We start from the raw sequence: 23,448 nt of genomic DNA on the forward strand, positions 1-23,448 counted from the left end.
AAGGCTGCCTGGCTCACTCTGCATGCTTTCTGCCCTCCCATGTCATCCTTGCAGTGTCTAGAGGGCCAGATGTCTCCTAGTCACAAATATAGACAAAAGCAGATGTTTAACATCAGGTGTGTGAGATCCCCAGGGCATCTGTGACTGTGGCCTCTGTCAGCCTGGAGAGCTTTCCAGAGCAAAGCAAGACGGGAGACTGCAGGAGAAAGAGGTTGGCCCATTACATAGCATGCATTGTGTGAAGGTGTTACTGTCTCCAGCTCTGGGAGCACTTTTTCCTGATCATTTGGAGGAATCCACTGGCAGAAGTCATGGTAGCACTGTACCAGGAGCTGATGCTAAACAGTGACTTTGGGGAATGAAAACAGGCAAGGTGTTTCAGAGTCAGTTTCCTAACTGCAGGACTTTTCAGAGCCTTTACTCTATTATTGGATGCTTTTAATCTTTAAAGAGGAGGAATTTAGAATATGTTAATCCCATTTGCATTATATTGTATTTTGCAAAACCTTATCAGTTCTGTGAAACTCCCTGAGAAATACTGGTATGAATCTACTTCTTCTTTTCCCCTTTCCTTCCCTAAATTTCCTCTCCTCCCCAGATATCAACAATGCTGAAAAACACATTGAATCATAAATCCTAATTGAGACTGGATTTTTTTGTATGAGGATGGTTGTGGCCAAGGATGATCAAGCCATTTTCTAATATGTTAACAGCTCTACTAAAAAGCAGGTCTTTGGTATCTCTTAGCCTCAAGATACTATGAGAAGAGAAACCCCATGTCCTCCGGGTTCCCAGGGCATAAACACTAACACAGGCAGAGGAAAGGTACCCCAAAACAGAACCACATCAGTAAAAGTCATGGTAAGGTGTACACTGAAAGCAGCATTTCACTTTGCAAATCCTAGGAAAGTGCTTTTTGGTTGTTTATTTTAAACTGGGAAGGACAGAGAACAAGATCAAGCCAGTATGTCAATCACTTCTTCCCCACCGTAGCTACTGGGTTTTTCAATTTGTGTGTGTGTGCCAAAGTTTGTAAATCACTGAATGCAGACTTTGGGGAATGTTCCAGTTGAGATTATAAACTGCCAGGAACTCTCTGAAATAACTAGCTGGGGTTTGGTGATAGATGGAATGACCTTGAGAGAACTGGGCTGTGAAGAATGGGAGAGATTCTGAAACCTGATGTCATCAGGGGATGTACTGTAGATTCCTTGGTCAATCCCTTCACACCTGGAAAGCTGGGACTGATGAAATTTAAGTTCTTTAGAATTTGAGTTGTAAGTCACAGAAAGGAACTCTAGTGAAAAAGAAACACTTGACTCACAGGCTGTGGGAAGCTCACGGGACTGAAGGAAGAACTAAATGACCACCTTGGGAAGGCAGGGAATGGGGGATCTGGGGTCCCTGGAGTTAGGGGCTTATGTCCTCTTTCATCTTCTCTAGATTCTGCCTAATATTAAGATAGCTCCGTTCTGTTCCAGCTTCCAGAATGAGATTGGCTCATGTAGGTCACAATGCTAACGCCTTCCAAAAAACCAGATCTCGCAACTCTGAGCTTGGCTTCCTACCTGGCAAAGAAAACCTGGGGCCAAAGAGGATCAGCACCACTTCTCTGAGGTGTGGACTCCTTAGTTCTCCAGTCCTCACTGTCCCCCGATGTCCCTGGCCTGTCTCATTTACTATCTTCCTAGTCCTTCCATTGTAGCTAATGATCTCTAATAAGGATGCTGAGCAGGTTTACTCAGTGAAGGAAAAGTCTTGCAGCTTCCAGGGCGGGCTCTGACTACTCAACTGCCACCCAAAGCGACTGCACTAGTAGCCCTCACTTCCAGGAGAGACCAGGAGCTGAGGTGCACTAACCTCCTCCACCACCATTTTATTTGCCCATTACATTTTCCTCACATTAACAGAGCGTGAAATTAAAACATATGGATCCACAGAAACACCTGCCTCTTGTGAACTGGCTTAGGCTGTTAATTATGGCGCCTCAGGAACCTGCCATGTGTTTCGTGCTCTTACGTCTTTCGCAATTTTAATTACGTTTTAATCAAAGCTTTTACATGGCCTATTTTAGGCCTTTCAGTCTAATTATCAGCAGTAACAAAATTCTCTTCTTTGTTACTTTGCAGAGCCCTTCCTGGCCATTTATCTTTAAATGCTGAGTGTTTATATAAAGGTAGACCTCATGGGCCAGAATTTTAAGTGATCATTAACTAAACTATGATTCTTTTCCTTCTGTCTACAACTGCGATACTTGGATGAAACTAGAATTAGAATCAAGTAAGCATACAAGGCTCAAGTGGTAGAGCTCCTGCCGAGCAAGTGCCAGTCCCTGAGCGCAACTCTAAATACTGCCCCCTGCCCCCACTAAACAAGTATGTGGACTGTGTTGGGGTTTTTGAACAGTAGCAACTTTTCCTGAATTTCTACTTGGGGCTTTATTTTTGAAAATTGTAGAATTTTTATTAAACGATTAATTTTGTAATTTCATATAATTTTTAGCTCTGGATTTAAAATTGTGTTTTATGAATTTTATTACGAATGACTATGATTTTGCTTTGAAGTATCTCATATTGATTTTCAAAGTTTCTTGTGAGGGAGATGCTATAATTTTTAGAAATCAAGTGTTTAACTTTGGTTCGAAGTCAGTTCGGGCCTTCTCCATTCTCTCCCCACCATGGGACAATCACATGGCTTGGTGCAAAAACCGACTGGAGGGACCCCAGCTGGAGGGTACTGCACTGGGGCTTGTCAAGCAGGTCTTCACCAGGTGGTACACGTGGCCAGTCAAAAATATCTCCCTGGCACACCTAGCCAGAGCTGCTCAGCCAGCAACTTATACAGTCACTTGAATCTTTCAAAACGCAGTTGATTACACTAACTGCTGTAAAATGACACTGTTTGGCCATCAAAGATGCACCACCTGGCAGCAAGAATCTGGATGGCCACACAATGCAGCCGATCAGAACTGAGTGAGGGGGACATCCTCAGCTTTGAAAAGGAAAATCTGCAAGGAGCTCTGTACTCAGACTGAAAAGATATAATGCTGGCTGGCCGCGTTCAACTATGCAAAGACCTGAGCCAGAGACACGGTGCTCACACCTTCTCCCAGGTCCCTACGTGTCACCACTTCCGCTAGCCTGGGGCAAGACTCTGCTGCCACCAAAGACTCCTTAGAGCAGAGCTCTTCAAGATGTAGTTCCCAAAGGGGAGAAACTCTAACCCCAAAGCTGCTTCTTACATCCAACAGTCGGTCATCCAGCCACTTCTTTTATATGCGCCCTTGGCACAGATTCTTGACCTGTGCCATTAGTCACACAACTCCTTAGGATGGGAGGTGGTGGTTGTAGAATTCTCTGTACAGGGGTGAGTTACATACAGAACTGGTCCCCAGCCTTGACTGACAGGGATGCAAACACTCACTGCTCTTGGTGGAGGTCCATGCATGAAGCCACTCATCTCAAGTCTGAATTCCACTTAGCTCTAGGCATGCTAAATTGTAGCTCTGTGTTTCAAACCCATTTCAGAAATGTGCCTAGAGAAGGCGAAAGCTCACATATGAGTCTTTGCTTCTGAGCTCAGTGCCTGGGATGACCTAGGGACAGAGCTGGCTTTAGGCCTTGCTAAAAAAACCAGCATCGTGACTCTGAATGACTTTCGCCCTACTGACAGCCAACACCAACTCTTCCAGATGGGAGGTTTTATTATGTATTACAACCATGAACACAGAGGAAGGCAGTTGCCACAGCAAACGTTTCAGATAGAGGTATAGGTCGAGCTGCCCGCTTGATCCTTGTAGCCTCCTTCCGTGTGTCTCTCAGAGATTGTTCTTGGTGTCCTAACCTTGCAAAAATATTGAAAGGAGACATTGAGAGAGGCAAGAACACCACGGGCCAAAATAGAAGCAGATAAAGGGGAACTCTGAGAAACTGATGAGAAACACACTAGAGAAAACCTTTTCCACTGTGTTATGAAATTGGGGTAGAAGAGCGTGCAGGGCTCAGTGTCCATCCTCTTGGACTGGTGTCATACGGGGCCCTCACTGATCCCCTCCAGAGGCATGCCGGGGGCGTTGTCAGCCGTGGGTCTCTCCTCCTTCTTCAGCGTGGTGGGGACTCGGAGGCTGACGTACGGCTTATGACATGCTGTGTTGGCCAGAGGAGGGTAGTGCTGTCTGTAGCAAAGGTAAGCAAATATGAGCCCAATCACTCCACCAACGAAAGAATCTAGGCAGAGAACACAAACGGGGAAACCTGTTAGTCTTCCTTCATATGCGGGCAGTTCCATTTTCCAGAAAGCAATCTTCCCACCTGCTCTAGGAACTGATTTGCTTCTAGGAACCCCTGGAAGACCAAAGGAAAGAAAGAAAGCATGCTCAAGTTACAAATCCTGGTGGCCTCTGATGACTGTCACTTCAGTGTTAAAAACCAAACACTCAATTCCTTCTTCCTTTTATTTGTTTAATTCATGCCTGAGCAGTGCATGAGCTCAGACTTATATTTCTGATTTTTAAAATCAATTTTAAACTTTGGAAGAACTCCAGCCATATATTGCATCTGAACACCCTCAGGGGCTATGATTTCTTTCTCAGGTAAATCTCACCAGAGCCCTGTGGTCCTGCTGCTGCACTGTAAAAAACCAAGCAGGTGCACTGGTCTCTGCCTGGAGGTAAGCAGTTTCCCAGGGATGAGATGAACCTGAGTCACAAAATGAATAAAACACTTAAACTCAGCAGACCTCTGCAGTAAGGGGCCCAGTTCCCCCAGCGAGCTGCTGATCTCATGAAGTTGAGGAGGTGATGAAGACAGATGAGGCAGGAAGGCACACTTGCGTGCAAGACAAGTCCCTCCACCAAGGGACAGCCCCACACCAAACGGAGCTCAGCTTATGCCCAATAGAGAAAGACCCTATGCAATGGACCACACCAACAGCTCTCACTATTTGCATGCATGTGTGCTCTAAACTGTCTCCATGGATTTGTTTTTGTCAAAATGCCCTACCACAATGGGAACCCTCCCCTAGCAAAAGAAACTTCAAACACCTGCTAAGGTCACTGCCATGCTTGAACTTCCCTTCTCTGGGTGCTTCCACTTTTGCATTTACTGTCCTGTTTGTTGAACCGTGAAAACTTCCTTTAGGCAGGTAGCATCCGCCTCGCTTTGCCCAGTAGAAGTGAGCTTGAACCCTGGTGTCCTGATTATGTGGTCTGCACTGGTCTAGGGTGCTGTGCTAGACTCTGATAGGCTCATTTCAGGCTGGATAACCACATGACTTGCTGAGGTCCCAGCCTTCTGAATGCAGGGGGCATACGGGCTGAGGGAGTGGTCCACCTGGGCTCAGGAGAGGGGAAACTGTGCTTCCCAGAGGATCAGTGCTCAGGGTGGTACAGTCCCAACATTTCCCGGGAAGCTGCGCACTGTGTAGAGACCTCACTGTAAATTACAAGCTAATTCCCTGTGTCTTCTGGGAAAATTTGGAAAGGATGTCAAAGAAATGTATCATTTCAGAAAACAAACTGCTCAGTGCTTAGACTGCTGCAACATATTTACCATTCATTTGTTTTTATTTTATAGGTATCTAGGCTCCATCTAGATCGATCAGAATAATTTTGGGGGATGGAGGCAAGATTTTTGTATTTTATTATCTTTCAGAGAACCACTTCTAACTTCAGCACTTCTCGTAGGCTAATAGAAAAATCCATTCCATCACACATAGCTTTAAAGTTCTTTTAAATAAATGTAGCAATTTAGTGCATGTAATTTTATTGATGTACAATGGAGAAACAGGTAAAAAGGCACTTAAAAGATAAACAAGTAACAATGAAAGAAAAGCCGTCATAGATATTTTTGTGATGACAGCATGAACGTTAGTGCGGGCAGCCAAGTGTGCAGATGCTGCCCTGTGACCAGGGTCTGCACAAAGCAGCTAGTGATGCTGGTTCAAGTGCAAATAGATAAAGCCACTCTCCTGCTTGGTGGAATTGTTGCCACTACACCTAGAGAACCAACAATTCCCGGTATCATTCCAGGATGCTTGCCTGGCCGTCATACATCCTAGCCACTTCTTCATTCACAGTCCTCCTATCTGTCCCTCAAACACACTGGCTTCTTCCCCTTTCAGGGCTCCCCGTGTGCTGATCCCATCCTGCACTCTTGGAAATCCCTTTTTCTCATCCTTCCCCTGTTCAACTTCTAGTCACATTTCAGTGCTTAACTCAATCTCCTGTGCAAAAAAAGCCTTGTCTGACCTCTGCTCTTGACAAGCTCTCCAGAGTTGGTCAGCCCCTCTCCACTCCTTCTGCCATCAGAGTGGCAATAATGACAAACTGTACAACTGTGAGTCATTTAATGCTGGACTCAGAACTCTATGAGGACAGACGCTGCGTCTGTCTTGGCTGCGAATCCTTCCTCACCAAGCCAACACCTTGCTCACAGCAGAATTAAGTTTGTTGAGGGAAAAGGATGCACAGTAACTTAGAGGTTAGATTCAGCTGCCATCTTAGCCCCTTTCCGTTTCTGGTCCTCTGTCACCTCATCAGTAACATCAGAGCATGAGACAAGGCCTTCCTGTGGTTATGTTCCAGGAAGGTCGTCCTCTGGGTCGGCCACCTGAGACCAGGTATCAAGATTATTTGGGTACTTTGCCACAGCACACTTAGAAAATAGATCCATCCTTGTCTGGGACTAAACATCACTTGGAAACAAAAGTCAATCTAACTGGGCAAAGGAAGAGACTGAGTAATTGTCACCATTTCCTCCCTATAGGAGTTCAAATCTAAACAATGGATAGACTGCAGTAGTGTGGCTGTATGGCTGCCCTCTGGCAGAAAGGCCAGGAATATATTTGAGCATTGGCTCTGGTAAACAGCCAGTGGGAAGGGCACAGGCTCTGAGAGACACCAGTGTAATTAGGAGGTGGTGGGCTGCTGCTGCCCACCAAAAGAGAAAGTTGCTGTGCAGAGGCACCAGGGACATGGTAAGCACTCAGCACCTACCCTTGCCCAGAACCAAGAATCTCCATGCTGAGGAGCCCCCAGGCTGAGACCTACAGCCAATGTCAGGCGGGTCACTTCACCTCTCTGACTTTGTTTCCTTACCTAGCAAATGGCAATCTCAATATCCACTGCACTGAGTTGTGCTCGTTTACTATTTGAACTCAGGGCCTCATGCTTATTAGGCAGGTGCCCTATCACTTGGGCTTTGTTTGCTATAAAGGTGGTGAGTAAGACCCAAGACACAGCTTGCACTGTGAGGGAGTTTGCCATCAAGGGGCTTAGGTGGGCTATTCCTATCTTAATTAACTCATATTCACATCCTGCTGAGAGAATAGCAGACAGTGGACAAGCAGGCCTTATTGGGCAAAGGCCACTTGGGATTGACTTCACTCCAAATATGGCAGCCTGTGACTGCAGGGCTCAAAATAGAAATAAACAGTTCTCAATGTCCCTAGAATACTAAAGGCTGCTGTGTCATTACTGTGTACCTATGTCATCCTTTCAATACACGTGTACTGCATGTCAGGTATCAGGCATGAGGGTCAGGCGGAGGACACTAGGCTGACCCTGCCATCCCAGAGTTTACAGTCCTAAGGAGCACAATGGCCACTGCCAGCTCAGCAGCGAGTCATAGGTAAGCAACTCAAAGAAGTGTGCACGATCTGGCCCAGCACAGTGCCCTGAGCTAGTCTGGAGCAGGGGTTCTGCTGCAGGGGTTCTTCAGGCATGTCCTGAAGGATGAGCAAACATCAACAAGGAGAAGTGGGGATCTGGAGGCAAGGAGAGAAGCTGCAGTTTTCCTTGCAGTGGGAAGAGTATGCCTGAAGCCGCCCAGAAAGGTAAGAAGGGGCATGGCAGATTTGAGAAACTGAAGGTAGGCCCATCCTCTAACAAGGGGGTTTGAGACTGTGGGATACCAGGCGATGGGCCACCTAGTGTGGGATGGAGAACATTTTCCCCAATCCTTGCCACCGCCTGTGCACCCCACAGCCTCATACCCACTACTCGGTGTTACATCTGTCTCCCCACTAGCACCCTGGACTGCTTCTTTCATATTTGCTTCTGCTCAGCAGTTTTATTGGGTAAATGTCTGGTGAACTAAATACACTGAATAAATCCACAAGATGCAAGAAGGAATCAACACCACCCCCCCCCCAGCCACTAAAGGCCACCTACTGCATGGCTCCAATTACATGCAACGTCCAGAACAGGAAACCAACACAGACAGAAAGATTCGTGGTTGCCAGGGCTGGAGGAAATGAGAATGAGGAGTGACTGCTAACAGGTTTGGGATCATATAGGGGTATAAAAGATGTTCTGAAATTAGATAGTGATGAAGGTTTTACAACTCTGAATATATTTAAAAAATTAACCTGTACGCTTTTTAAAAAGGAGACTTTTATGGTGGCAAATTATATCAATAAAGCTGTTCTTTATTAAAAAGCAAAAGGAGAGGTGGGGAACCAACACCAGATGGCCTCCAATGGCACTGAAGTGACTATGAACCAACCTGGAAATCAATCTTTGCCTATAAAACAGGCACAAACCCAACCCCTACTTATGAGGTCAAAGGACAGGAAAGGAATTCACATGGTCTGCCATACCACATGTAAGGCTATGCTCACCTACTCTGGAAAAACAAGCACAAGGGATCCTAAAGGAGAGCTGTCAAGTCCCCAGGAGGAAGGCAACCCTTGCTGTCACCATGGTGACACCCAGCATCACTAAGATGGCTTGACTCGGGACCTGTATGCCTTGGGTTTCATGACCCAAGACACCAGAGCAAAATTCAATTCTGGTAGACTCATGTGCTTTTAAAGGGGGTTCTTTTTATTCTTTCCAGAGATTTTACTACTACTGAGTCTTCCTGTTCTTGTGACTAAGTTTCTACAAAGGAACTTACACAGCACAGAGGATACATGAGCTATCTCACACATGGTGGGTGGGCAGAGCAGCAGCCATGGCTGCCTGACTCATGCAGGTACAAAGAAGCATTAATGAGTGAGTGAGTGAATAGATATTTAAAGGGTAATTTTTAAAATTTTACTTTTAAAGGGAAAGAACTCATAGAGAATATGACTTGCTATATTAAAACTAGTTGTATGATCCTGGAAAAAAACAGGGCTTGAGCATCAAATGACATCTTCCTAAAATGCCCCCTTTCTGTCCCCAATGCTCTAGCCAAGAGAAGGCAGCAATGGAAGTTGGCCAGAGGGGACAAAACGGAGAATTCAGATGTGGACACAAGGACATTGATTGCTGAGCAACCTGTACCATCTGCAGAGAAGACTGCTGATCACGGGAGAGAAAGCAAGGCAGCGAGCTGAGCATGTCTCTGCTTGGGTAGGCTAAAGCCCTCGCCCTGTGGTAAGCAGGTAAGCCAGCAGTGTGAAAGGAAGAAAATGGACAGGTAAAGACAGGTGCTCTTGGTCCAGCCTGCACAGATCTCTCTCTCTCTCTCTCTCTTTTTTCTCTCTCTCTCTCCCTCCTTCCCTTCCTCCCTCTCTCTTCGTCCCTCTCCTTCTCTCTCCTTTTCTCCCTCTCTCCCTCCCTCCTTTTCTCCCTTTCTTCTGTCTCTCTCTCCCCCCTCTCTATTTTCTCTTTCTCTATCTACTCCATTGCCCTAGCACAGTTAGGCTGTGGACATCACACCTATATAAAGAAAAAATGACACTAGTAAGAAAGGAACATGATTTAGACTAGGTGTGGTGGCAACTATAATCCCAGCACTGAGGCAGGAGGATCACAAGTTCAAGGTTAGCCTGGGCTACATAGTGAGACCCTGTCTAAAAACAAAACAAAACAAAATAAAGGAACATGATTTAGTCAAAATCATTTGTTCATTCTGCACACTTTTACTGGACACTGTTATGAGCTGAATTGTGTCTTTCCAAAAGGTTTGTTGAAGTTCCAACCCCTTGTAACTCAGAATGTGACCTAGAAAATGAGTTTTTACAGATGTAGCCAAGATAAAACAAGGTCATTGGGTTGGACCCTAATACAATATAACTGGTATCTTCATAAAAAGAGAAAACTTAGATGTAGGACAAACACATGTGGAAGGAAGATGACATGAGGGGACACAGGGAGCATCCTGTGGAGATGGAGGCAGAGCTGAGAATTATGCTGCCATGAACCAAGGAACATGTGGGTGCCAGGAGCTGGGAGAGGTGAGGAAAGGTCCTTCCCTGCTGGTCTCACAGAGAGACCAGCCCTACCAACACCGTGATTTCACATCTAGCCTCCGGAACTGTGAGACTATACATCTCTCTCATTCTAAGCCACCTAGTTTCAGGTTCTTTGTTAAGACAACCTTAAGTCCTTACCATATGCCATGCCAACAAAAAAGACCCAATTCCTGGTCTACATGGAGATTATATTCCAGAGCTTAAGTACAATGTGAACCTACTCATTTACATATCATCTATAGCTGCTTTCACATACAACAACCAAATGAAACATTTGCCACAGAGATAATATGGCCACATAAAGTCTGCCTACCCCCCCTTTCCTGGTGGCTAGGGACAGACAACAGTCAGTATGTACTACGTTGCTTAGCTTGTTAGGAGGTAGTAAATGAGCAAGGGGAGAGGGAGAGAGTGTGCGGGGCAGGCTACAATATAAATGAGGTGGCCATTACAAGATAGAGATACCTACCTCAGGAGAAAAGCAATAGAGGCACAAGGAGGAGCTGGTACAAAGGTGCTGGGTGGGACGGGCCTGGCCTGCTCAAGGAGCAGTGAGAAGCCCAGGGGCTGGGGCATCTCCATGAGGAACAGGATCTTGCAGTCTACTGCAGAACGTGGGCTTTGATGCTGCATGAGCAAGGTGTCACTGGACTATTCCTCCAGAGGTCATATATACGAACTCACAGTTCTAAAAGCTACCTTCAGCCACAGTATGGGGGGCAAGGAGGGAGAAGGGATAATGGCTGGCAGGTAGCAATGCTCCAGGAAATGCACAAGGATCATGGGACATGGGTGGGGAGAGGAGGGTGGACTCTGGAAATATATCGAGCAAGAGAAACACAGAAAACCACAGAAGTGGAGAAGAGCAGGGATCTCTGAGGACAGTGAAGCAAGGTTGTGCAACTTGGGAGCAACCAGCTCACCCAGAGCAAAAGGACAGTAGCAGTCCTTGGCTAGGAAGGCTTCTCTTGAGGCCCAGGGCTCCTTCCAGTGGGCTCTTACTGGAGAGAGGGGTGATCCGGAGTTGCAGTCTGCTCACATCCTCCTGCGGGAGCCATGGGACCAGCCAGAGCCAGGTGGCCCCACATGGACAATCAAGGCACAGAGGTTCCCAGATAGGAGGAGTTGTCAGGTGGTGACAAATGCAAACACAGTCCTGCCTTACAAGGTATCCAGCTGGAGAGAAATCAAGGTGAGAGTTGTTCACTTGGGACCCAGGAAATCAGAGGGAGAACCAGGGGATATTTGTTCTACCCAAGTCTTGGGGGCAATTGGACGAACAGTTGTATAGTTCAGAGGGTTCCCTTTTGAGTCACTTCATGTGGTAAACCTAGAGATTGTTTCTGACAGTCCAAGAAAAGCCTGGTTAACAGTGTGGCCCTTATTCATGTGTGTGTGTGTGTGTGTGTGTGTGTGTGTGTGTGTGTGTAAGAAAGACAGATAGACAGACATACAGAGGCAGAGGGAAGGGGAGTAGAAGGAAGGGAAGAAAAACTCAAGAGAGAAACTGGGTACTGTACCACCAGGCCATGACGAGAGTGTTTCTCCAGAGGCAATAGCCTCTGTCTGGCTATTATGAAACTGAAAACATTTTCTGTTGTTTGTTGTTTTGGTGGTTCTGGATTTGAACTCAACTTGCCTTATACTTGCTAGGCAAGTGCTCTGTCACTTGAGCCACACCCGAGGCCTTTTAGTTTGTTCTTCAGATAGGGCCTCAGACTGATTCTCCTACCTTCACCTCCTAAGAGCTGAGACCCCAGGCATGAGCTACAAATCTTTTGTGATACATGCAACAATCCAGCACATTCTCTGGTCCCAGGGACACTGAAGCACCAACAATCTCCTGAAGTCTGCTGGCTACATGTGAGTTCATCCCATCTCCCTTTCTCCTCACAGCCCCATCGGCAAAGTTTGGTGAAGGCAAAAGCAATCGTCCTAAAAAGTGTCAAGTTGTACAGAAGTGTCTGTGACTGACTTGGACATTTTCCAACCTCAACCTGGGTGGGTAGAATGACTGTTACCTTCCTTGAGACTCACTTTTCTATTTTATATCCAGAGGCAGATACACTTTCTGATAATGAAACAGCACACAGGAACCCAGGGCCACTTAAAATGACCTATGATTTGAAAAACCAGTGTTAGTTAAAAGGTTACCCCCAAACTTGAAGTTGCATGAGAGAAGCCTGAATCTAGAGTAGGGACCTGGGTGGGGTGGCTTGCTATTATTTCCAGCAATGGAGTAAACAACAAGTTCCTGCCACTCCCAGCTGTGACTCTTCTCTGACCAGAAGCCATAAATGCATAAGAGTGTGGAGAAGAGGCCAGAGATGTTTTAACAACATGTTGACAGGCTCCACTCTTTCTCTACATTTACTTTCTCTACCACGCATGTTTTAAAGCTCAAAAACACATGGCTGCCCTCAAAAATAAGCCCTGCTGCAAGGCACAGGACTTTGCATCAGAATCGTCTAGGAAACTCTCCAGCTCCCACAACCCAAAGACCAGCATGTCACAAAGACACAGGGAACACCAGGTACACAGAGATTTAGTATTGATCCAGACAGTTTTACTTTTGGGGAGTTTTATTAAATGTTTCATAGGCCCTCCCTATGTCTGTGCACCATATTTTCCTCTCTTAATAAAACAGCAGACTTGAGAATTTGGAGTGAGCTGAGGAGGCAAAAATAACAGAAAAATATCATGATAACCAACAGAGCAAGCCATTTGAAATGATGGGCTATTTATTGGATATGAATATGTAATGGAGTAATCAGATGTATTTCCACATTAGGCACACTTGCTTAAATCAGAATTGAAATGCAGTCATAAAATCTCGTAATACAAATGTTGTTAACTAAAGTCAGTAACGGAGGACACGGGTTTTGCTGGTGCTCTGGAGCTCCATGTGGACTGTCATCATGATGAATGGCTGCACCCTGGTCACTGGGTAGCTCAGTCCACCAAAGGAAAACAAGCAGTTTGTCTCAATCAGGCTTCCTGCCTCAAATATCTACCTACACAGCAACCAGAGGTCTTGCTGTCCATCCCTTTATCACGCTGCAAACGTCAGATACCTCCTTGATCCTTCCCTTAATAACTGAGTGCTAAATGAAGTGAGTTACCCTTTCCCAAAATGCTGTTGTGTCTTAACACCTCACAAGGGAAAGGAAGGTGGAGCTGAGTTACTCAACCTCCACATTTGCTGGATAGCTCTTTGTAGGGGGAGAGGCTGTCTTGTGCATAGTAGGATGGTTAGTATGGTCCCTTAGCCTGTATTCCTCTTCTTATTAGATGACTATAGCACCACTGCCAAATTCGTGATAACCAAAAAGATGTGTCTGGACATTGATAACTATCCCCTGAGGTATAATCAACCTCTCTATCCCCCAGTTGAGAACAACTAATGTAGACAGTGATAGGCTTATGAAGGGGAATTTAGGTAAGATGAACCTGGATTAGCCCATTTGAGGACCCAAGGAAAGGCATGCTCCTCCCCAGCTGAATCAGAGTGCAAACAGGACAGATAATGACAGAGCTGAGCTGGTACTGGGCCATGCGAATGATTTTTAGTGACAGATGCAGTCAGTTTTGCCTGAAGAAGCCTACCATCACAAAGTTTTGGCTTGCCCCCCAGATGTGCCCCTTAACATCACTGAACATCAATTCTCTTGCTTTGCTTTTCCCTTGGAGTATTGCAAGTTCTCCCTCTGCTACTCAAAGTTACCTTATATGCCTGCTGGATAGGAAGTGCTTGCCAGCAGGCCTGGGGAGTGCCCTGACTGCATCTAGTATCTAGCAGTCCCTGAGGCCAAGACCTAGATGGTGACAAAACAGGCCACTCCACAGTGTTCCAGAGGGGCCACACTCATGTCATAGGCTGTCTGTACAAGATCACAATGCAAAGGCTCTTGGAAACCTCCAAGAAAAAGGAAAAATGTACTCCATTCTAAAATTCTTGATCACTTTCCAAATCCACATTGCCTAAGTAAAAGTGAAAACCCAGTCTTCACAGCTGACATGCAGCTCATGTTGCAAAAATACCTCTGCCACAAAGTCAATTAGGAAACACAACACATCTTTCCTTACAAACGATGTACTAAATACGATAGTGACACTGATTTGCATTTGGGTTCTGTATTTTCATTTGCAAAGTACATTTGGATATATTATTTCATTCACTCTATGAAATGGCTTTGTGAAATATTCAGAAATGATTGTTCCTGTGCTCAAAGAAGAAGCAGCAGTTCACAGGGATTCAGGAGAAGCAGTCCATTCAAGGCCATTGGGTCTATATTATTCTTCATGGGGAAATGCCCTAGCTATATGGGCACCAGCTGTGTATGGGCAGTAATGATTTTGTGGGAAAATTACCCAGTTCCAAGGGTATAGAGGAAATACGCCCTTGTTGCTGTTGGCTCAGTGACTCCCTCCCTCATTCCTTCCTATGATGAGACTTCATCCAAGTCCCTGCTAAAAATAAAGAGGATGGGAGGGCTCTGGCCACAGCCATGTGGCCCTCTCCTGACCACTCCCAGCCACACGGTCTCAGGCATTGATCTGCATCTGATGCCTGGTGTATCCGCTTATCCAAACCATGCTTCAGCATCTCTTCCCACCCTGTACCCTCCAGCTCCAAGCTGCTGCTGGAGGCATATGACTCCCACAGCCTAAGCTCCAGGAGGGTAGAGGGTGGATCGGAGGCAAGAGAAACTGGGCTGGTGATGAGAGGAGCATGAAGACCCCAGAGAAAATGGAGAGAAAACACTCTTGGCTCGGAATTCCTCTCACCTCTGGCCTCATCTGCTGCTTTGCTATCACTGGAAAGAACCTCTGGGTTCTTATGAAAAGGGCAGTCCCATAAGGTAGCCATAGCAGAACAGGAAAGAAGAGGAGAAGAGCAATTCCCTGAGACAGCAGGAGCACAGGGAAGGAAGAGGAAGGTTGGGTTGTAGGCAGGTTGTGGAAGATCATCATTCAAGGAAGCTGGATGAGGCCATTTATTTTTGTTTGTTTGTTTAAAGCTGACACACAGTAGAGCTCTTTACCACCGCTTCTCAGACTTCACCAGAGATGGGCTTGCTTGTGAACCATGAAAATTTCAGGCCACCACTCCAGATTCCCCCATCCCCTGATCCAATTCTGAGCTCAGGGTGGCCTGATCAAGGTGATCTGAGGATGTCCCTTTGGGAAAAACTGCCCTAGATTCTGCTGTCTCCCAAGAGCCACCCTTCCCGTGGGCATCACCTCTGTCTCTGCTCCCTTGTCTGCTATGTCAGGCAGTACTTGTGAGCTGTAGTTTACAGAAGATCATGGAAGGGTCTAGTTCTATTCCAAGAATCAGTCCCTCACTTGGTTTGTGTGATTTAGATTTTAACAAACATCCCAGATCTACATAGGTAAGCCTCACTCCAGCCTTGCAGCAGCTGCTACAAGCATTGCTAGAATTGTTCCCTCCGCTGGACCCCATCCTTTGAAACAGCACCCATGGTAAGAAATATGTCCTTGTAGGCTGGGTTTGCCATGGGAAAGTTGCCCAAAACCTCTTGACACCAAGTCTCAGGACTGAGTCAAGTGACCCAGCAATCATAGTTAGGTCTGATGCCCAGGGGGACTGTGCACCAAAGGCCTGACACTGGCAGAACTCAAGCAAATCTCCTTGAGCATGAAGGAGGAGGAGGAGGAGGAAGAACTCTAATTTTTTTCCAGCATGGGGAGCATGAAGGCCAGAACTCAGTTGTCCAGGTATATTTGCTTCAAAACTGCATCCACTCTGTCATCTCAGCCTACTCTGCTTTCTGACATTGGACACTAGCTCTCCCCAATTCAGAGCATTTCTAGACCTATCCCTGGAGAAGAGGGTGAAGCACCGTGAGGACTGGGCAGGCCCTAGGCAGGGACTCACCTTGCCAGTGATGCTTGTAGTCACACATGCGGGATAGGGCGATCATCATGGCGCAGTACAAGGGCAAGATGGCGGCACAGAGCCGCCAGCTCTTTCCCCGCCCACTCTCGGTGAAGCAGTGCAGCTTTCCCGCCAAGTAGAATGTCGTGAAACCAAGGCCCGAAAAGGCAACTGCCAAAGAGAAACAGCAGGTGTTACTCTAGCAGGTGGTAAGTGGCAGGGACTCAGAGTGTCCTGGGCATCCTGTCCGCCACCTTCACATCCCAGAGTCGTGGCCACGTTGGCACCAGGAACCGTCTAGGCAGTCTGTACTTGTGGAGCCACACTGGAATGAACTTTCAACCATGAGAATGACCTTCCAGGCTTGCATGTGACCAAAACCTCTTCTATTTCACTCATTCATTCAACAAGGATTTAATGAGTACCCACTATGTGCTAGACAGTCACTGTGTGAGGCAATCAGATGATATCTCTGTTCTCAAAGGACTGAGGGTCTGGCTGAAGGGCATGGCCATGTAGATAGATAATTTTAAAACAGTGTTTTACAGTCTATAAGAAAAAAGTACAACAGAACAAGGCAGTGAGAACTGCTCAGATTTGAAGGGAAAGGGCAAATCAGGGAGTGAGGATAAGCTCTAGATTTTTGGCTCAGGAGACAGGGTATACAACGGTGTCATTCACTAAAATGGTGTCCACACGTGCTATGGAGGAGTGGGCTTTGTGGAGAAGCCAGTGACGACAAACACCTGTCTTCTCCTAGAAGTAATGGTTTTGGTTTTTTTAGAACTGCAAAAAGAACTCATGGCTGTCAAAATCCATAGCCGCAATTTTGGAATTTGTCTGTAGCATATATAAGACCCATGCTTTTCATCCAGTCATTTATGGCAATATGGATGGAACTGCTAAGTGATAAACATGGCACAGAAAGACAAATGCCACATGTTCTCACTCATATGTGGAAGCTAAAAATCTGATCTCATAGAAGAGAAAATAGTGGTTATCAGAAGCTAGAAAGGGTGGGGGTGGGGTGGGAGGGAAGGAGAGAGCTTGGATAACAGCTACCAAAATATAGTTAGCTAGGAGGAGTTTGTTCTAATTCCTCCTATAGTGCAATAAGGTAACAATTCATTTTATATTTCAAAATAACCAGAAGTGTGCAAAGGATCACCACATAAAGAAATGGTAAATATTTGAGGAGATGGAAATGCTAATTACCCTGACTCAATCATTTCATGCTATTTACAAGTGTCAAATTATCATACTCTACCCCATAAATATGTACGAAAATTATATGTTCATTCAAAAAGAAAAAGAACTCTGAAAAAAGAACACAGTTTGAGCTCAGTGAGTTTTAAGGTGGATGTCTGAGGGCTTAGGACCATGTTCCTTAACCCAGCCTACACATGAAATCACCCTTAATATCTGGAAAACATTAAAAACTACTGGCAGTTGGTTCCCATTGCCAGCCGGACCGTCTATAGTGTTTTGGAGTGGTTCCTGGATTATGTGTGTGCATGCATGTGTGTGTATGCACACAATGTGTGTATGAGCGAGGCTGAGGGTTTGAATGTCCCAGGTGGTTGTCATGGCAGCCATGGCCAATCCTGGAGACTTTTTGTTGAAGGCAGGTGCTACAGCTCTTTACCTTCTCTGGATGTCAGTCTAAGCAAAACTTTCTTCTTGATTAAAACACGCACACGAGGGGGCAGACTGCCTGGGTAATCAGCTCACACAGTGATCGGTAAAACAGGCATTAGAAATACTGTGGCAGTACTGCAACTTTAAGAGGCTGCCCAAAGCCTGAGCCTCGGCTTGAGCGTCATGCAGGACTTTGGCACAAACAGAGACTGTCAGGTCTGCCCCAGCCATACTGAGTTAGAACCTGCCTGTCACAGTATCTCCAAGTCATCTGTACACAAGGCGTATTGCTATCTGAGAAGCTCTGGCCTAAAGCGCATTCTCATCTTTGTAAGAGTTCTCTAAGTGTCTATTTCAAAGAAATCGTACAAACTATGGGTAAAACTGGAAAATGCTTTGCTCAGTTTTTATAAACTGAAAATGACTGATCAGAGCCATAGGCAAGCCCGCCATAACATTTCCATTCAACACAAAAACTGAGATAGTGTAGCAATATGGTCAACTTACCATATAATATTAATGTCAGGATAGTCACAGCTATAATAACAATGCTATATAGCAACGAATAACCTGCAGATTTTCCAAATTATCTCTGAAATAATCCATCTCCTTAAAGGAGGTATCAGTATGAGCATAAGCTTATAGCAAAATAGGGCTTTTTCAGTAACTGAAGTAAATGAGGTTACAGAAGAGTTTTGTCCTCCCTTTAAAAGTAGAAATATTAAACCAGGTTAATCTCAGGTATAAAAATGATGCAAAAGTAAGGAAACACAATTGGAGCCGTGTGTGCACTGGAGCATTTGTGCACAGCAAGGCAGTGCCAACAGCTATTTGAGTACAGTACTTAAAGAAAGAGCATGTAAGATACGGCATTGCCTAGGCTGTTCTGGATGGTTGGCTAGGATGGAAAGGTATTAAGAGGTTTGCGTGGTGTTCCAAACTCACCCATTTGGCCACCATCCTAGCAAGTGCACAGCTTCTTAATTCACATTCGCGTCTCATTGTTTTGTTCCTTCTTTCATTTTCGGCTACCCCATGAGGTATGAAAGTGAGAGCGGATGACTGGACATCTGGCTCCCATTGGGGCTGGCTCCATCCTGAGCTCTTACAGGAGGAGTGATGGAGTTCCTTCCAATCAGATGGCTTAGCAAGTCTATCTACTAATTAGACTAAGTGTGGGGAGCAGAAAAGACCTATCCTGGGGCTTTGTTGGGCTATGGATAAAAGTCTACAAAATTGGAATCAGAGGAAAGACTACCATAGGTCATGCCAAATTGGCATATGTCAGGAAAGTAAACAGAAAAAAAGGCAAATGAACACAGAGTGGATGTTGAGCAGGAATTTGTATGCATCCCCATTAAAAAATGACTTGGAGATTTTAAGGCAGCCCAAGCGACCAATATTATCTGTAGTTCTAGGGATACCTTCAGGGTATGGAAAAGGGAAGGGGTTGCCTGGCTTGAGGTGAGGCCCCTAGCATTCACCCCACCTCTGCTCAGCTCTGGCATCAACTCTGGTACACCACTGACTTTGCTTTGCTCTTTGGGGTGCAAGTAAAATGTTTTCTCTCCCACAGTAGGTAGCACCCACAACCATAACCCCTGCAAATCATTGAAGCCTCTGCCTCTCTAAATAGGAGGAGGAATCACAGGCATGTTAAAAGACAGTCTAATAACCTAAAGCCCATGGGCATCCAGCAACTGCTAGACTTCTTCAACACAGGCTATTGCACCTTTGGACAGTATTTTTAAAGCTTTGCTGTCTGCCCCTACTTTTCTAGGTGACAGGATGAAGCTCCAATTTCACACTAAACCTTATGCCTGTCACTTTCTCCCTGATATTTATACAGTTATTGAACTGACATAATGTTCTTTGACAAAGGACTTCTGAGGCAATTCCCCATGGCCTGGGAGGCATGGTTGAGGTATGGGAAGCTTCGATCTTTTACACCCTGTCTTTTCCAATAACCACTGAATAAGAATTAGACTCTACCAAGCCAGACTGTATTAACAGGATTCCTCCTGTTAGATGAGGGGTTTGGGACAAAGACACCATTGTCCATGAGCCACCTGCTCTGAGATCCTGGGATCCTCAACCACCAAGGCTCAGATTCAAATTCAACTGGGAAAACAGGAAGGTCATCAAAGACAAATTTTCCAACTCTAACTACACAACATTTTATTCTCCTCTCAAAGAACACACAGAGTTGAGACACTTGGGGAGGTAGAGAGGAAGCCTTTGATGCTAGCACGGAAAAGTCAGTTGATGCCCATTCTCAGTGTGAGTCTGTCCCTCCCTTTAAATCCAGCTCCCTTAAAAACCAGAACCAAGGAATTCAGAGACATAGACAGGGTACTGCCCATTTCTGGAAGATGGAAATGGTAAGACATAGGATAAATACATTACCAACAACAGAAATATGAGCAGAAAACTCCAAGCCAGTGGGGTGAGAGGATTCCATGAACCTGCCTCTTCGGGGTCGGGAATTGTTCATAGGTGCTCCAGTGTTTGAACCCCAGGCACGTATGCAAGCAACATACATGACTTTACTGCTGATGGAGAGGAAGCAGACACAGATATGTGGAAGGAGCATTATGTCCCTCATTCCCACGCCCGTTGCAGGTTTTCTTGGCTGGAAGCAACTGATTGTAAATATTTATGTGTGGATCTTTGAATAGCAAAGAAGCTCTCAGTCAGGAAGAAGATGAAAGGTAGTTTCTCACCCTGTTTCCGGAAATTGAGATGCTCACTTGTCGTTGTCAATGAGCACAAATAAGCAGAGCAGCAGGATCAATGAAACCAGTAAAAAGGTGATGTGTGGTACGTCACTCGGTGCATGGTGCGTCATGCGAGCAGGGCTACCTGCCTCCCTGGTGATACTGAACAGCATCACTGATTCACCTCCCTGGCAGCCTGCATGAAGGATCACCGGCTTATAAGGTCCCTCATGCACAGAAAGCTTTAGTTCTTGTGATAGTGCAGATGCCATGGTGTGTCTTCCTTTCCTTCCCCACTCGACTTTAAAACCACTAGAAGCTGGGCATGGTGGCTCAAATGCTTGCAATCCTAGTTACTTGGGAGGCTGACATTGGGAGGATCATGGTTCAAGGTCAGCCTGGGCAAAAAGTTCATGAGATGCCATTTCAACAGAAAAAAGCTGGGCATGGTGGTATGCACTTATCATCCCAGCTACAGTCAACGTATAAATAGGATGATTGCAGTTTAGGATGACCCAAGCAAAAAGCAAGACCCTATCTCAAAAATAACGAAATAATCAAGGCCAATAAAAGGGTTGCTAGCAACTTCCAAGCAAGAAAGTATTGAGTTCAAACCCCAACACTACAAAAAAAAAAAACTAGAAAATCTTTGACTTTAATGATTATAAAAAATGAGAAAATTGGCATTGAAAAAGAAATTGCCATTTAAAAACAAAAGGTAAGAATCAGGAAGGCAGACCATGTCTGTTCTGCTGCATATTTCACTTTTACTAATTATAATAAATTCCCCAGACAAAGCAGATCATCCCTAGTACTGAAGACAGAATTGTGCTTTGGTGAGGAAATTAACATGAAATTTCCATCTTATGTGTTCAAAGAGCTAGGTCTCCTTCTTCAAGAGGGAGAAAGGCTACACAGGCAGTGGATGACTTAACATTGAAGGGTGTTTTGCAACAAATGCAAATTTAGCTCCACAAGACCATCTGATGTCCAGGGCATGGAAAACAAGCGTCCTCCCATGGCCACATAAGAAGCAGTGTGGTGTTGGGAGTTGAGGACCGGGTTCCCATCTTGGCTCTGTCATCAACAGGACACATGGTCTTGGGCAAGTTGCCTTTCCTCCCTGGGCTTCAGGTTCCTCTGTAAAATGAGAGGCTGAACCACACAGGTCACTACGTCATGTCCACGGAGGCTGGGCACATCATGAACACAAGTAAGCAACAGGATATTAGAGTCAACTTTCATGTAATAGAAAACCCTTTTGGTCTATCTGTAATTATGCTAGGCACTCTGATCAAGATACACATCACTTTCTGAAAAAAAATCAATGACTTATTTGTGAATGATAAATGGAAACTAACGCCTGGCTTCATTGTTGCGAGGAAAAATGGGAGTGGGTGAGGACTGGGTTACACTGGGCAGAATTCACCTATCTGAAGATGCAGCTCTGCTTCTACTCTGGCTGGTGTCTACCACGTGGAAATGGAGGTTCCATGTTTCCATCAGTTTTAATCTTTTGACAGAAAAGGTCCTGATATTTGTGGGAAGTGTCTCATTTTTAAATGCTAACAACTAGCCAAAACTTCATGCAGTGCAGACCAAACAAAATTCATCTGAGAGCCAGCAGGGCCGGGTCTGCGGGCTGCCAGTTTGAGATCTCGCTTGAGTTCTGCCTTCCAATGCCAACATCCTAGTGTGTACATGGACCTCTAAGCCTGAGCTTCAAATTACACTGTCAATTTGTCCCCACTGTCTACACTAGAGAAAGAATTACCTGATGGTTTTGGGAGATTTTATTTAAACCAATAGCCACAAGAAATTAAGTTACGCAGGTGACGTGGAGACTAATAATGCACTCATGCACTGAGTTAGGGAGCAGTGGGAACTCTGTGGGAGGACTGAGCATCTGGAGTGTCCAGCGCTGCATAAAGTCCTGAGTGAGTCACCTCTCAGGGCCTTAGTATCCTCATTAGCACTGCAGGGTTAGTAGTAGTCAACTCACAAAGTCACTGTGAGCACTGGTGAGTGGCAAACGGCAAAGGGCTCCACATAGTGACTGGCACACACATTCGCTGCCTGATATCACTGGAGGCCACTGTTGTGTGTGACCTCCGTCCTGTGATGCTCTGTTTGAAACAGAAGCTTTCAGAAAACCTACTTTTGCTGCATGTAGCTCCTTAGTTTATTCCATATTCACTTGGAATTCCTGGGCCAGGTTCCCAGGCTCTTCGGCATCCCCCAAGGTGCTCAGTAGATATTAGTTGGGAAAATTAACAAACTTGAAGATGCAGAGAGATGAGGCAGTGGAGTATATTTGTCCCATGTCACTTTGCAGGAAGTCTGCAACTTTTAGATGAGGGGGTCAGACAGCCAGGAGGCGATGCCTGTACCAAGCGACTCATCACAGAGGGTGTCTCTTGGATTCCCCAGATGCAAGTTCAATGTGTTAAAGACCTAATTTAATGTCCCCGTGCTCCCAAATCCATTAACGTGACTAGTTTTTCAATTTGCAATTTCAATTTCCTTGTTTCTTAAGTCATGGTTTCAGCATAGCTAAGACATACAAACTACACTCATTAATACTCTAAATTATTGACTAGAGATTTTTTTTCATTTTCAAAACAGAACAAAAGATTGTCATAACTCCCAGACAGAATGTGGGTCTATGGTACAGCTATCATTTAGACCATTCAACACAGCTTAAGGAAAGACAGTTATGTATTTCTCATGAAATTATCAACAGAAGATCATTAGTAAATGATTAAGCTACCTGACCAGTGTTAGGATTTCAAGGGAAATTTTTGATGAATATTACAAAATAGATTTAACTTAATACTTGCAGTAATTTTTTTTTAAATCTCGCCTCTCCACCCATTAGAGATGAGATTGTTTTTGCTCTGATGTAGGAAACAAAAAGTCTATGCTCACTGGAATAAAAATTTTCAAAATCCTTGACATTTTGAGAAGTTCACACTAATGATTCCTTTAATATTTCTTTTAGGCCAAGAG

General features: G+C 45.3%; 1 protein-coding gene across 3 annotated transcripts in view; it reads right to left on the bottom strand.

Annotated features, from left to right (window-relative positions):
• Nucleotides 1-3,685: 3,685 nt before the first annotated feature.
• Nucleotides 3,686-23,448, bottom strand: part of Plpp4 (phospholipid phosphatase 4) — a 129,271-nt gene continuing 109,508 nt past the window's right edge. For 2 of the 3 annotated variants that reach the window (XM_074078193.1, XM_074078195.1), the window contains exons 6-8: nt 16,085-16,255; nt 11,106-11,358; nt 3,686-4,226 (exon numbers count right to left, since the gene is read on the bottom strand). In XM_074078193.1, the coding sequence (XP_073934294.1) occupies nt 4,136-4,226; nt 11,106-11,358; nt 16,085-16,255 (515 nt within the window). In that variant the 3' untranslated portion in view covers nt 3,686-4,135. The remainder of the gene's footprint in view (nt 4,227-11,105; nt 11,359-16,084; nt 16,256-23,448) is intronic. The other variant, XM_074078194.1, reaches the window with a different exon arrangement.

This window comes from Castor canadensis, chromosome 7, assembly GCF_047511655.1.
Source record: "Castor canadensis chromosome 7, mCasCan1.hap1v2, whole genome shotgun sequence".
In the NCBI taxonomy this organism is placed as follows: domain Eukaryota; kingdom Metazoa; phylum Chordata; class Mammalia; order Rodentia; family Castoridae; genus Castor; species Castor canadensis.